Genomic DNA, 14,922 nt, shown 5'->3' with positions numbered 1-14,922 from the left:
CAAAGAAAGACTTTTCTTTCCTGGTAAGTTCTCAAAGAAATGCCATGGACTCTTTGTTTACTATAGTCATTCTAATTCCTTTAGAATGCTCTATAAAAGTGTTCTCTTCCCCTCACTGTGTGGGGACTTGCATGTGACTCACTATGGTTGCAGACCCTGAACTGCAATTCTCTACTGATCCTAAATAAACCCATCTTTGCTGGAGAAATATCTAGCAGTCTGTTTGTTTCAGGTCAACACCCTGAACACATCTTCAAATATTTGTAGATGGATATTAAGGCCAAACACAACACTAAATTATTTGGACAATTTTCTGTATACAGTCAAGCCAGTTTAAGGACATATTTTTGTAAAATACGCTGAAATATTTTAATGAATTCACTGTTTAGGCAGTTCAGATACTTTCTACATAAATATCAACTTAAGTTTTCACTAAAATAAAGTAGGCACTTTTTAAACTAATTATTTATAAATCACATCTTTAATATCTTTATGTAATATATAATGTAATATATATGTGTGTTATATCTCTTGAGATGTAACTATCCAAAAACTGAACTATAATATCAAAATTGGAAGTTTTCTACATCAAATGAATATAAACAGATTTTTATATCTTTTAAATAAGTTTGGATTATCTGATTCATGGTGTGTTTCTCAACATTATTTGTTCCCAGACAGTCATGCAATTGAGTCATTCAAGATGACTTGCAAATGTCCTCAGTGAACCCACATATGCTTTATGATTTGTCTAGGAATTGCATATAGTATTTCTGTATTATTTTATTTTTTATTTTTTACTAAATGTATACACTGTGATGTCATAAAAAATAAAATGATTACTTTCACCACTATACTCTTTCATAGACTGTTTGCAAAATCTCAAAATTTAAGCAATAATATCTACAGTAAATATGGCATTTTTTGGTATTTTTTATACTGAGCAATTTGAATTCTACATTTTTAAATGCTGAATTATCCCATAGTTTGACTTAATTATTCAGGTACTTAATATGCTAAGTAATTCTGAAAAGAAGTAATACCACCCTTGGCCACAAATATTTTAAATGGATGCTAGATAATGATGTTGCTTCTTTTTTTGTAAGGGATGGCTTACATTAATTATTCCATATCTGACATAAAATTTAATATGTTCTGATAGTTGGAGATTTTTACAAACTTGGAATAATAAGTACAGTTTTCCTGAATACCAAGTATCATACTTACCCATTTTATCACAAGATGGTATATAAAACAAGATAATGAATGTGGTGTTATAACATTATAAACATCATATAAAATGCTCAAATCATTTAGAAGTATATGCTTATTGTATATCTTTAAAAATGCATATATACCTATACACAAATATGGATAAAACTACCTGTAAAATTATTTAGGCCATTGGCATGCAGAAATTTTAAGTTTGATGATTTAGCAATTTTCTAGCTACCAAAAATATCCCATAAATGTGGTTATTTGTGGTTTTGTTGAGAGAGACATTTCAGAGCATACAGGGGTATACAAAACCAGATTTGGCTTACTTAATTTTGATCTTACTTGAAGTAATTCAGAAAGGAAAAATATTACATTTGGTAAATATGTTAATGTCACTATATTATTAATGTAATATAACCCATTATATGTAGCAAACCTTATATGCTTTAACTATGATTTTAATTTTTTACCAAGAAAGCTACTACCTGTCTAAAAGAACAATTTAATTTATATAGAAGTATGTTCTAGAGGATATTTGTTAACTCGGTGATTTTCTGAAAACTGAGGACGTATCTTTTCTAAGTGTCAAGAGTTGATTCTAAAAGGACTATATACAAGATGACCACACTGCCATTAAATATTCTGATTTTTATTACATCCATTTAAAATATATTCAACTATCTGGAGCATGGTTAACAGTTTATCACAAATAAGTTGAAGTTTTCAACATAGTTTTTCAAGAATATTATTTCCAAGTGAATATTTCCTCCATGGGTGATAACTGAGCATCCTAATTATAAACAGCATCAGAAATTGTTAAAGAACACACAATAAATATTTTTAAAGGGTCAAAGAATTGTACAGCCAATTGGCTATTTTTACACTGGAGTAGCAAAGATATCATTTTTCAAAGCAAAGTGTAAGAGCTTTCTATACAGGCAGAAAATAACTTATCAAAGATTATGTTTGCTCTGTTTTTGGCAAGATAAAGCAAAGCAAAACAAAAAGACATCTCATGTAGAAAAAAAAATAACCTGTTAAGATTGTATATTCTGCAGTGTATTTGCAAGTAACATATTTTGCTCTTCCAGAGAAGGAAACAGTTTATATCTTTCTTCATATGCATGCACAACAAATTCCCACTATGGGATAGGTGTTCAGAATCATACGGCTCAAGAATTCAAATAATCTGAGTTATCTGAAGTTCTGAGATATTCTAAAATTTGAGGATTGCTAATATATGAGGTTACATAAAATGTAAACTTACCCTTCTAATCTTACATCCGGCAGACTTCTGTTAAGGGCAATCAAATCACTGGCCATAAGGTTAAACTGATTGATTTTAAACAGTTCTTTCATTTTCTCCTGGTCATCTTTAGGAATCAGCACAGCCTTTCCCATTTCTCCTGGCCCTTCTTGGTTTCTTGAAATAACAGCTGTAAGACACACACAGGTACACACATATTACAAACATACAGATAATGAATGGGATAGATAAATAAACTCATGTGTAGAATTAGATTCTAAAGTGTATTATTTATAAATGGAATAATAATACAATAATCATTTCTTTATTGCTTACTTATAAACCATACACCACACTAAAGAAATAATTTGACTCATTAATTCAATTCTGCATGTTGTCTTTCAAGTCTAGATGTACATGATTTGACTAATCATTAAGATAATAATTAAACAACACAGAACACCGAAACTTAAAACTCTTTCATTTCCAGGACCACACCTGCGGTGTATGGAAGTTCCTAGGCTAGGGGATGAATCAGAGCTACAGCTGCAGGCCTACATCCCAGCCACAGCAACACAGGATCTGATCACTGGCAATGATGGATCCCTGATCCTCTGAGCGAGGCCAGGGATGGAACCAGCATCATCATGGATGTGTTCCTGCTGTACCATGATGGGAACTCCTTTTTTATGTTTTTAATATGCTATTAGAGAGGGGTGAAGTTGAGCTCTGGGAAGACCAAGCTGTGCAAAATAAAAAAGGAATTTTGAAAATATACCATGATAAATGTATTTTCACATCCACTTAAATATTTTGATATTTCACACATTGACTGCCACTATGTCTTTATAAAACAAGGGTTGGTAATATTTATCCTATTAAATTTGATTCCTTTGTCAAATCATTTTCAAATATATAAAAAGAACTTTCATAGTGGTGACAGAAAATTTTAAATGTCAGGATGGATTTGGAGGCTATATGCTCTGTCTGTAGCTGGAATTTCACAGCAATATTCTGGGCTTAAACATTTTATTAAGAACAGCCAGGATTTTATATGCAGGCTAGTGTTTTTGCCATTTCCTCCAAGTTATCACCACATTAATATCCCTTCCAGCTATAAAATACATGGTTCAATGTGTGTGTGTGTGTGTGTGTGTGTGTGTGTGTGTGTGTGTAGGCATGTGCATGAATATGTCTGTATATGTTAACATATAATAATAAGACCAGATTCCGGTCAATACTAAGGTACCCTTAACTAACTTTTCACAGTGATATCAAATTAGGCTACCATGAAAGAAACATACTTCTGGTTTTGAAGCTTCCAACATTTGCTGTATTATAACATCTAATACATTAATCTTACTGAGTTTAATTTCCACATACTTTAAGGGGCAAATATTTGGACCCGGGCTACTTTAAAATATATTTTAAAAATTTAAGGATACTTAAAAAATAAAGATAGAACTATTGCATGATCCACTAATTCTACTCCTGGGTATATATCCAAAAAAATCTAAAATACTAATTTGAAAAGATACATGCATCCCAATGTTCATAGCAGTACTATTTATAATAATCAAAATATAGAAGCAGCCTAAGTGCTCATCTACAGTTGATTGGATTAACAAGGTGTGGTGTGTGTGTGTGTGTGTGTGTGTGTGTGTGTGTCCATACATATACATATGATGCCATATTACTCAGACATAAAAAAGAATAAAATACTGCCATTTGCAGCAATATGGATGGGCCTAAAGAATATGATGATTACTGAAATAAAGCAGACAGAAAAAGACAAATGCTATATACTATTCTTATGTGGGATATAAAAAATACAAATGAACATATATACAAAATAGAAACAGACTCACAGACCCAGACAACAAACTTATAATTATCAAAGGGAAGAGGGAGGGGAAGGGGGCAAATTTGGGGTATGGGATTAACAGACACAAACTACTATACATAAAATAGATAAGCAACAAAGATTTTCTGTATAACACAGGAAATTATACCCAATAGCTTATAGCAACCTAGAATGGAACACAATTTGAAAAAAATTAAATCACTATGCTATCTAGCTGAAAGTAACACAATATTATAAATCAACTATATTTCAATAAAAAATAAAGTATAAAAAGCATGCAAAAATAAGCTGCAAATTACAGCATTTCATAAAATATGAGTTCTAAAATTATATAAGAATGTGGTCACAACTAGGATAGAACACAATAAGGAGACCCTCCTCTGAGTTGACCATAATTATAAAACTTCAAGACTAATACTACTAGAACTAATATACAAGTGGTCTTCTAATAGATAATTCTCTAGGGAAGGTTATTCTGACTTTGCAATGGCATGAGTCAAACTGTAAAAGAGATTAAACATCTGAAGGGAACTTCAGATATGAGTATCAGGAAGGCGATTAGCCTGAAAATCCTCTTCTATATAGAAAAATGGCAGGAACTTGGAAAATTTTAAATGAAAATGATATAGCATTCAACCTCAAACTTTAAAAAGCTGTCATCTTAAAGCTTATGAAGACTTGCATTCATTTTAAGAAGCAAAAATAGAAATGATGGCAAGAATTTTATGAGAACGCATATTTTATTCAATTTATGAAATAAAATTCTAACAGTAATATGTTCCCTGGGGGGTTAGTAAGCTTATTATCCCTAAAATTGGATGGAGTTGTTGGAGTTGGCTTTGGGTGAACTTGTCCTGGAGGTGAGATGCTGGATTTAGGCCTTAAAGTACCTTTCACTTCAAGGATTTCTTTTTTAAGTTTTGATTCCACAGAAACTATTAAAAAGAATTTCTACAGTTCCCAAAGGAGTCCTTCTAATTCAGAAGTAAAGAATACAAACACATTGTATGATATCACCTCTCGACCATGAATATTTTATGACATCTGTATATTTACCTATATAGAAGGAGACCAATTCTCACTTTAGAGATAGATATATATATATAGAGAGAGAGAGGAAGATGGATAGATAGATATTTTACACATTCTGGTCGGTAATCTTTATGCCAGATATTTTGCCTGGAAAAAAGAATTTTTGATTCTTGATACATTAAAGAAAGTTTAAAGAATTTAAGGTTAAAATTAGAAATCTTATAAATTAAGAAAGGAAACCATTCACTATTTACAGTTTTTTAAAATGTCCTTTATAAATTCCAACAGAAACACAGGACATTGCAAAGAAAGGTACTAGCATCAACACAACCAAGCTACCAGGCCTAGGAAGTAGATTGGATTAAATTTTGCTCTATATAGAAAAGACATGAGACTCAACTACATCACTGTAGAGACATGAAGATAAAGTTATGACACACAGAAGTACTTGTTTTTTGTAATATATTCAAAGCTATGATGATTTCCTTTGCTTAGCATTATGAAAATTATAGTTTTGTCAGTGGTAGAGTACATATATCATCTTACAGGATTATCAGTAAAAATAAAATTTTCATAAACAGTATCCTTACATATAGAACTAGTTTGCAAGCACATATAATCATTCTCTTTAATTATTCTCAGTTTCTTAATGAAGAATAGATAATGACTTAATGTGTATCAGGTTAAGTGTCTTGTCCCCAAGGTTAAATATATTTTTCTATAATAGCCTCTAATGAATTCATATTTGACATTTTACAAAATATTTTTTTCTTATGCATGAGCAGAATTGTTTGTGTTTTTTATCTTGCTCAAGAAAAAAAATGCTAGGTAATTATACTGTGAAAGCAGCCTTTTTCTTTTCCTAAATCTTATGTGGCAGAACGCATCTTGCTGGAAGAACAGTTTTTTTTTCTTTCAAATAATGTAAATAGGAAATAGAAAAGATTAAGCAATTTAGTACGTGGGCTTATCTCTGATCTCCAGTATCTTTAAATGGCAACATCTTTTTTTTTTTTTTAACCTGTTGCTTTCTTTCCTCTATACGGTTTAAAGGAAAAAAAAAAAGTCTAGCCACACACCTGCAAAAGACCATGCTCCTCCACAGCCAAAGTAAAAACAAAAAGAAGTGTCTTTGAAGTTTTGGTGCTACTGTTCTACTCTTAATAGGCAAATATAATAAAGAAGCAATTAAATTATATCTCGACAATTGATTTAAATATGGATGAAAATATCCCAATTCCAAACCTGGTTTTGGACTATAAAAATAGATTAATATGCTATGCTGGAAGTTATTTTCTTCCTAACTATATGGTAAAATAATTAAAATGATAAATAATTTGACTCAAAATGATACCATAAAACTTGTGAAATTATAAAAAGCATAATTATTTAGTATATATATTTTTCATTTTAACATAGTGAATACTCTACAAATTAAGGGAGATTTATTTTTATCGTAGAATTCCCATAAAGACAATTGCCATCGAAATATAAATAAACCAACTGATCAATCTACCAAAAGAAAAACTGTATACTAATTGCATTATTGGCTTATGTACATTTGCATTCTGAACACTTTTTCAATTAAAGAAATGTCCCTTAAAGCATTGAATTTGAAAAGAGATATGATATCTTTAGATAAACATGTGTTATTTTTATATATTTTACAATTATTTAAAAGAAAGAAAAAGAGAGAGGAATGAAGGGAGAAAAATAAAATGATATATTTATATAGAGAGGTAGGTAAGAATAATGAAAAAAAAAACAACTAAACTACTGATTGAATGGTCAACTTTATTCAGAAACATACTTATGTATCTAAAACATAACCATTCATACATGACAAATTAATTGTTTATCATTATCATTACCATGCATTTTTTTATCATTTAAAAAGAAGCTGTGGAAATTTTTCCAAATAAATATATGGATCCATACCTACTTTATAATGGCTGTGAAATATGGCACAACGTGCTCTGCTGTGATTGACTGATTGATTGATTGATTGATTTGTCTTTTTGCTTTTCTAGGGCTGAACCCGTGGCATAAGGAATTTCCCAGCTAAGGGTCTAATTGGAGCTGTAGACGCTGGCCTACACCACAGCCACAGCAACGTGGGATCTAAGCGGCGTCTGTGACCTACACCACAGCTCATGGCAACCCCAGATCCTTAACCCAACAAGCAGGGCCAGGGATTGAACCCAAAGCCTCATGGTTCCTCCTAGTCAGGTTCATTAAACACTGAGCCATGATGGGAACTTCTCTACTGTGATTTATTAATGATTTCTTTGTCTTTGAATGCTTCCTGTTGTTTGAATAATCTCTATTTTAAATGATTCGATTAATATTCTTCCATATCTACATCTTTACAAATTTGTTTAAGAATTCATTTTGAAAAAAATGGTGCAAATTTAATGAGGAAATTACAGATTAACAATGCTTCATTGCAGTAATGGTTTTTCTCATCTTTTTTTGTTTGTTTGTTTTTTGTCTTTTTAGAGCCACACCCATGGCATATGGAGGTTTCCAGGCTAGGGGTCGAATCAGAGGTGGGAGCTGTAGCCACCAGCCTACACCACAGCCACAGCAACATGGGATCTGAGCCACATCTGAGAACTACACCACAGCTTATGGCAATGTCGAATCCTTAACCCACTGAGCAAGGCCTGGGATCAAACCTGTGTCCTCAGGGAAATTAGTCAGATTCATTTCCATTGAGCCATGATGGAAACCCTGTTTTTCTCATCTTTTTACTTTCTTTATGATCTTCCTCTGGCTAAGAAGTTCCTCCCATCTCTTGACTGAAATAATCCCTGTTTCCCAGTTTCAACTTTCAGATAAACATGCTCTCTTTTGTGATTTTATAGCTCTTTTAATTTATTATACCTTTCATAACAGTCATTACCACAGCCTATTTACATGTTATGGCAGAGAGTTTAACTAGTGAACTATCCCATGTTCTCTCCCTCCACTTATTGAAGAGACTATCTTTCTTACACTGTATGTTCTTGCCTCCCTTGTTATAGATTAGTTGACCATAGGTGCTTCAGTTTATTTCTGGGATTTCTATCCTGTTCCATTGATCTGTATTTCTATTCTTATTCCAGTACCATATTGTTTTAATAATTGTAACTTTTAGTATCATCTGAAGTCAGGGAGATGACTCATCCATATCCATTTTTCTTTTTCAATATCGCATTGGCTATTTGGAGTCTTTTCTGTTTCCGTAAAAATCTTGTTCTGCAAAGAATGTCCTCGGTAATTTGATAGGGATTGCATTGAATCTATAGATTGCCTTGGGTAGTATAATCATTTTGACAGTGTTGATTCTTGCAATCCAAGAGCATGGTATATCTTTCCATCTGTCTGTGTTGTCTTTGATTTCTTTCATCAACATCTTATAGTTTTCAGAGTACAGGTCTTTTGTCTCCTTAGGTAGGTTTATTCCTAGGTATTTATCCTTTTGGATGCAATGATAAATGAGATGGTTTCTCTAATTTCTCTTTATGATCTTTCATTGTTAGGTTATAGAAATGCAATCAATTTCTGTGCATTAATTTTGTATCCCATAAGCTCCTTTTTATTTTTAAAAAAGTTATATGATGTATAAACATGTCACCAGTGAAGACCAGCAGTGTTTCATTAGATTAAAAGGGCTTTTCCATTCTTTCTTTAGCATTATTATTTTTTCTACCCTGTGCCAAATGGAGTACCAGCCATTTTGTCAATGTGGAATCCTTTAACTCACTGTGTTGGTGGGGATCAAACCTGTGTCCTGGCACTTCAGAGATGCCACTGATTCTGTCGTGCTACAGTGGGAGCTCCTCATCATCTGCATTTTTAAAATCAGTTCAACTTTCTCTAAGAAGGTGGATTCAGCTACATATTAACCAGATCTCTGGATCCAGTGATGATGGGTATAACATGCCTTTTACAGTAACAGATACAAGCTGAAGTTGGTAGATTCTGGGGGCATGAAAAAGAAGGTATCAGTATTGAGTGGAGTTTCCAGAGGAAGGAAAGCTACTGAATGTACAGAAGAGGACAAGCAGGTAGAAGAGTATTCACAAAGAATTATGGTTAATTTTAGCAGGAAGTTCCCCATAGGAGCTTCACAACAATTTACAGATAAGAAAACATTTAGCATTTGAGCAAGGGCAAATAACAAAGTTCTCAGTTCCTTTTAAGGCAAATTCCTATATTAGAATAAAATTTTGGAGTTCCCATTGTGGCTCAGTGATTAATGAATCTGACTAGGAACCATGAGGTTGTGGGTTCAATCCCTGCCCTTGCTCAGTGGGTTAAGGATCTGGGGTTGCCATGAGCTGTGGTGTAGGTTGCAGACATGGCTTGGATCCTGCGTTGCTGTGGCTGTGGTGTAGGTCGGCGGCTATGGCTTCGATTCGACCCCTAGCCTGGGAACCTCTATATGCTGCAGGAGCAGCCCAAGAAATGGCAAAAAAGACAAAAAAAAATTTTTTTTTCACTTTCCTTTCACAATCATCCTTACAAAACAATCGGCATATCTATTAAAGCCAATGCTATTCTTATATATAGTAAGAGGTTGTTTGGCACGTTTTACAGCCTGGAAACAACTGACTCAAGCTTTAAAATGTTCACTAAGGTAATAAAATAATACTGAAACATGAAATTATTTCCTTCTATGTTAAGAACGAGTTTCCTCATTAAAAGTATTTAAAAGGTCCTCAGCTTGAAATTATTCTAGTAATAGCCTTAGTTTCAGCTTTAAGTGGGAAATCTCTCCAACACCCTACCTCTGCCTACACTGCCAAAAAAAAAAGAAGTCGTCTTTGGAAACAAAAGCGTCAATTTTGGCTTGGCTATAAGATGCTTTGGAAAGTTCTTTGTAAGGGAACATCACAGTGGAACAATGGCCATTTTTAAGAAGCTCCTTACATAACCCAACATTACAAATTATTCCTAAGACACACAGTAATAAACTCTCAGCATTCTATATGTCATCACACATATTATTCATCAAGTTTGCAAAAATATACCCACTTTGGCCAAAAAAATGGAAGAGCACTATTTCACTGACATTGTATTGAATTGAGGTAGTAGATATGCATTTTAAAAATAATTTCTGAATATAAAATTTTACTTATTACGGAGCTGCATAAAATGTCCAATAATACTCAAAATTTATTAGCTACTATTAGTCATGGAAAATGTGAAACAAATATTACTCAGTAGATTATGACTCCATATGTCAGAAGTTAAAAAAAGAATATCCTTCATAAAAGTCTATAATTAAAAATTATAAAATAATAAGGTGAGCAGAAAAATGGATCATGTCAAATACCCTAAAGTATCTTAACTCATAAGGAAAGAAGGAAGGAAGAAAGGAAAAAGAAAAGAATTAAAAGATACTCATTGTTTTCATGCTCTTAACCTCTAGAAGCAGCTGACTTAATAGAATGGAATAATAGCAGCATTTGGAGGACAAAATATTGTGGCTTGGGGGTACTGTTCCACAGAATGTTATACACCTTAAAGCATCGTCCCATGTACAATGCCAAATCTCCTATAGACAGAACACACAGGTCCAGGAACCAAGAGGATGTGAGAGTGGCCTCTCTCAGCAATTAACTCATTGAAGGAACATTTCTATCTCTATATTGTCATCCTTATGGGAAGAAGAGTACTAGTTTTCATGGGGAAAAAAATGCTTCAACTAGAATACACAATCATGGCTCTACTAAATTGGAAACTGAATTTGTCCTCTGGCCATTATGAGCTCCTTAAGCTGTGGAACCTACACTGCAGAGAAAGGTACAATAGTAGTTGAGGTGATTGATGTTATTTACCAATAGGAAGCTGGATTATTGCCATATAATGGGGACAGAATTATTTCCGAACCTAAAGTTTTCTCTGGAGGGCCTCGCTTCTGTGATAAGCTGGGTAACTGAAAAATGAAGCAACACAATAAAGGCAGACCAATCAAAGGCTTATAACAGAGGATCACAATGCCATGTAAAAAATACAGTACAGACTAGCTATTGACAAAGTTTAGGATACACACAGAATGGTTGCAGCTAAAAGGATATATAATTATTATCTAAGACCTCGTGAGCAACTACATATCATAAGACTACAGCAGCTATATTTTATGTTAATTAAAAGTTAATTTTCTTATTTTTTTCTAGATTACCTTATATGAAGAGCACTGAGATTTTCTAATATTTTAGATTTTGTTTGGGAATATGATGAAACGTATCAATTCCTAAGAAGATGGTTAGCTGATGGGATTCATGAGTCCTTTGTATTAGGGACACATTTTTCATTTGGAAAATAACATATGCTGAGAAGAAAGAAGAATGTAATGCAGAAAAAAAAAAAAGTTCCATTTGTTCCTCCAGATCCACTCTCAACCTTTCTCAAACTGCCCCACAGATGAACTACTTCTGTGGACTTTCTTTTTGGCTTCAGACTGGATTTGGCCAATGAGAGGAATTAGTAGAATTTGGACAGTAAGGCCAAAATAAAATCAAGACATTTACTCTCTTGGTCCTTCCTTGTGTAGCAGTCATGAACTGGAAATGACTATAGAAAAAGTGATGAAAAGAGGCATTCTTCTTGTCACAAGACATTTTGCTATCAAAAAAGGTTTGTGTCATCATTGGTTGATTGTTATGTAGGTACTATTTCATGTTGGGTACTCACCTTTTGATGCTAGGCATGGGTTGATTTTTTTTTTTTAAGGGCCACACCTGTGGCATATGGAAATTCCTAGGCCAGGGACAGAACCCAGGCCAGGGATAGAATTGGAGATGCAGCCATTGGCCCACACCACAGCCACAGCAAACCAAGCTGCATCTGCAACCTCTGCTGCAGCTTGCAGCAATGCCAGATCCTTAAACCACTGAGAGAGGCCAGGGATTGAACCTGCATCCTCATGGATACAAGTTGGATCATTAACCCACTGAGCCACAACTGGAACTTCTTGATTATTCTTAATGGTGCAATATCAAGAAAAAATTAAAATTACTGGATAGGATTTCTTAGGGCAAATATTTGGATTAGGATCAAATGGTAGACATGCTCTGCTGCCTTTGCAGGTAATCACACCGTCACATCTCATGGAATAAGGTATATTAAGGTATCATACACATGTGTGCATTTTGATACGGGGTGGTGAGTGGAGCAGGAGAAGGACAAAAGCTCAAAAAGGAAGATTAGAATGGTGGGACACATAGAGTGAAATCATGAAAGCAAATTTTCTTGTTTCATTTAAAATATTAATCAGAGTATTCCTTGAGGTTGGGTTAAAATACTGCCAGCCTCTTATGATGCCAAAAACATCACACAGCTAATGAAAGGTTTCTAAGGTTTACATTGCAGAATGATCAGATGTGACCCAGAGAGGAAGCTCATGTTTTTCATCAGTAAATTTGGAAAAATGAAATTATATCAATTCTTCAATTTAGCTGTCAAGTAATGGACTCAGATTTCCCATTACCTAAATGGTTACTTGATTTTTAAATCAGATCTCTTTCAGAGACGCCAGCAAATAATTTTAGGCCATCAAAATAAATTGATGTAAATATGCTGCAAGAGGTATTGTAATGTGAAATGTAACATTTTGATAATTATTTTTCATAGAGACAATTTCTGGTAGAAGAAAAATAAGTCCAGTGTTCTACCCAAACTAAAAGCTAAGCTCAGTGATCACATATCTAATCACTACCTCCCTCCCACTGCTACATCTTATGTTTAGGTTTCAGGCAGTCCAACATTTTATTGGCCATCTGTATAAACCAGCTGCCGATTTTTGCATTTATTCATAGTTACTATTAATACTATTGCTTAGCATTAATTTATACTAAATTGTGAGTTTCCCATTGCCTCCAGGGATTTTCTGTTGATGATAATAAAAACAACCAAGACCCTAATAATATGTTATAATAAAGGATGGCTATATTTAACAGTCAATAGAATTAAATAGAATGTGCTGGCTGAATAATGCAAGTACATCATTAAAATTTCAGAAATCCATCATATACTACCTTTGCCCTGTTTTAAGTATCTAAACATTCCAGGAATCCAGCCACTTGAAATACACAAGCCTAAATCAACACTCATTTAGTAAGCATTTACTGTCTGTGCCAAAGAAATATGATAATTAAAAATTGAAATGCTGTTATAAAAATCAACAAAATACTCAACTGCCAGTAAGGTACATATTTTAATGAACACACTCCTTTTTAAATTTCATCAGATCTATGAGAAATACTGTTAAATATACCCTGGATTTTATTATCTAAATCTTTTTTTAATGGAAATTTTGATGACATCATAAGGTCAAAGGCATACTGTGGGTGCTTACTCAACTAGACAAGCTACAAATTAAACTGGAAACCCAGTGTAAAATAACAGACAGTGATCAGAGCCTGAGGATAGACAGTGACCTCCTCCTTCTTCTTTCTTTACAGTTTACTTTTAAAATCCTTAATATTCTACCTGACTATATATCATATGTATATCACCCATATGTATGTATATACATATACGTATGTTTATATTTGTGCAAAAAAATGTGTATATATAAATACACATACATGCACACAGATTTTGGGAAGAGGGCAATTTAAAAATTATCTTTATTGATACTACTTTTTTCTTTCATATTTGATGATTTCATCTTTACCTTCATAACTACATATGTTGAATGTTCATTACATACACATTGCTAATTTAAATCTCATATTACTTAAAACCTACAGAGGTTAAAATTTGTTTTTCAGATTCTGCACGAGGACTTTTCTTTTTTTTTTTGTCTTTTTTTGCTATTTCTTTGGGCCGCTCCCGCGGCATATGGAGGTTCCCAGGCTAGGGGTCTAATTGGAGATGTAGCCACCGGCCTACGCCAGAGCCACAGCAACGTGGGATCCAAGCCGCGTCTGCAACCTACACCACAGCTCACGACAACGCCGGATCATTAACCCACTGAGCAAGGGCAGGGACCGAACCCGCAACCTCATGGTTCCTAGTCGGATTCGTTAACCACTGCGCCACGATGGGAACTCCTGCACGAGGATTTAATTGTCAAGTTAACTATGAATCTTTTGAGGAATTTTTCCCATCAAATTATTTTAACCTGAAGGATAAGCAATTCACTCTGGCATAGCTACCTTCCACTGTCTGTAACAGATACAGTTTCTATAAGGATAATAGTAGCAGTCACATCAGAAGACAACTTTAGTAGTTCCTGTGGCTTAGCTGAAACGAATCTGACTAGCATTCATGAGGAAGCAGGATTGATCCCTGGCCTCGCTCAGTGGGTTAGGAATCTGGTGTTGCCATGAGCTGTGGACATGGTTTGAATCTGGTGTTGCTCTGGTTGTGGTGTAAGACAGCAGCTACCGCTCTGATTGGACCTCTGGCCTGGGAACCTCCATATGCCACGGATGTGGCCCTAAAAGGACAAAACAAAACCAAAAAAACCCTCAAAACCCCCAAAACAAGGACAAAAACAAAAAAAGAAAACGACTAAAATTTCTTTAGTCAGTATTATCGAATAGGTAATTATATTGCAATTTAT

The 14,922-nt window shown here is 33.8% G+C and overlaps 1 protein-coding gene across 1 annotated transcript in view; it reads right to left on the bottom strand.

The window, feature by feature from the left end:
* GALNT13 (polypeptide N-acetylgalactosaminyltransferase 13) overlaps positions 1–14,922 on the bottom strand; it is a 584,203-nt gene that overhangs the window by 360,395 nt on the left and 208,886 nt on the right. Inside the window, exon 4 of the mRNA XM_047770427.1 lies at positions 2,486–2,654. Within this exon, the coding sequence (XP_047626383.1) occupies positions 2,486–2,654 (169 nt within the window). The remainder of the gene's footprint in view (positions 1–2,485; positions 2,655–14,922) is intronic.

Source organism: Phacochoerus africanus, chromosome 3 (assembly GCF_016906955.1).
Source record: "Phacochoerus africanus isolate WHEZ1 chromosome 3, ROS_Pafr_v1, whole genome shotgun sequence".
NCBI lineage: Eukaryota > Metazoa > Chordata > Mammalia > Artiodactyla > Suidae > Phacochoerus > Phacochoerus africanus.
This window is presented reverse-complemented; position numbering and strand designations above follow the sequence as displayed.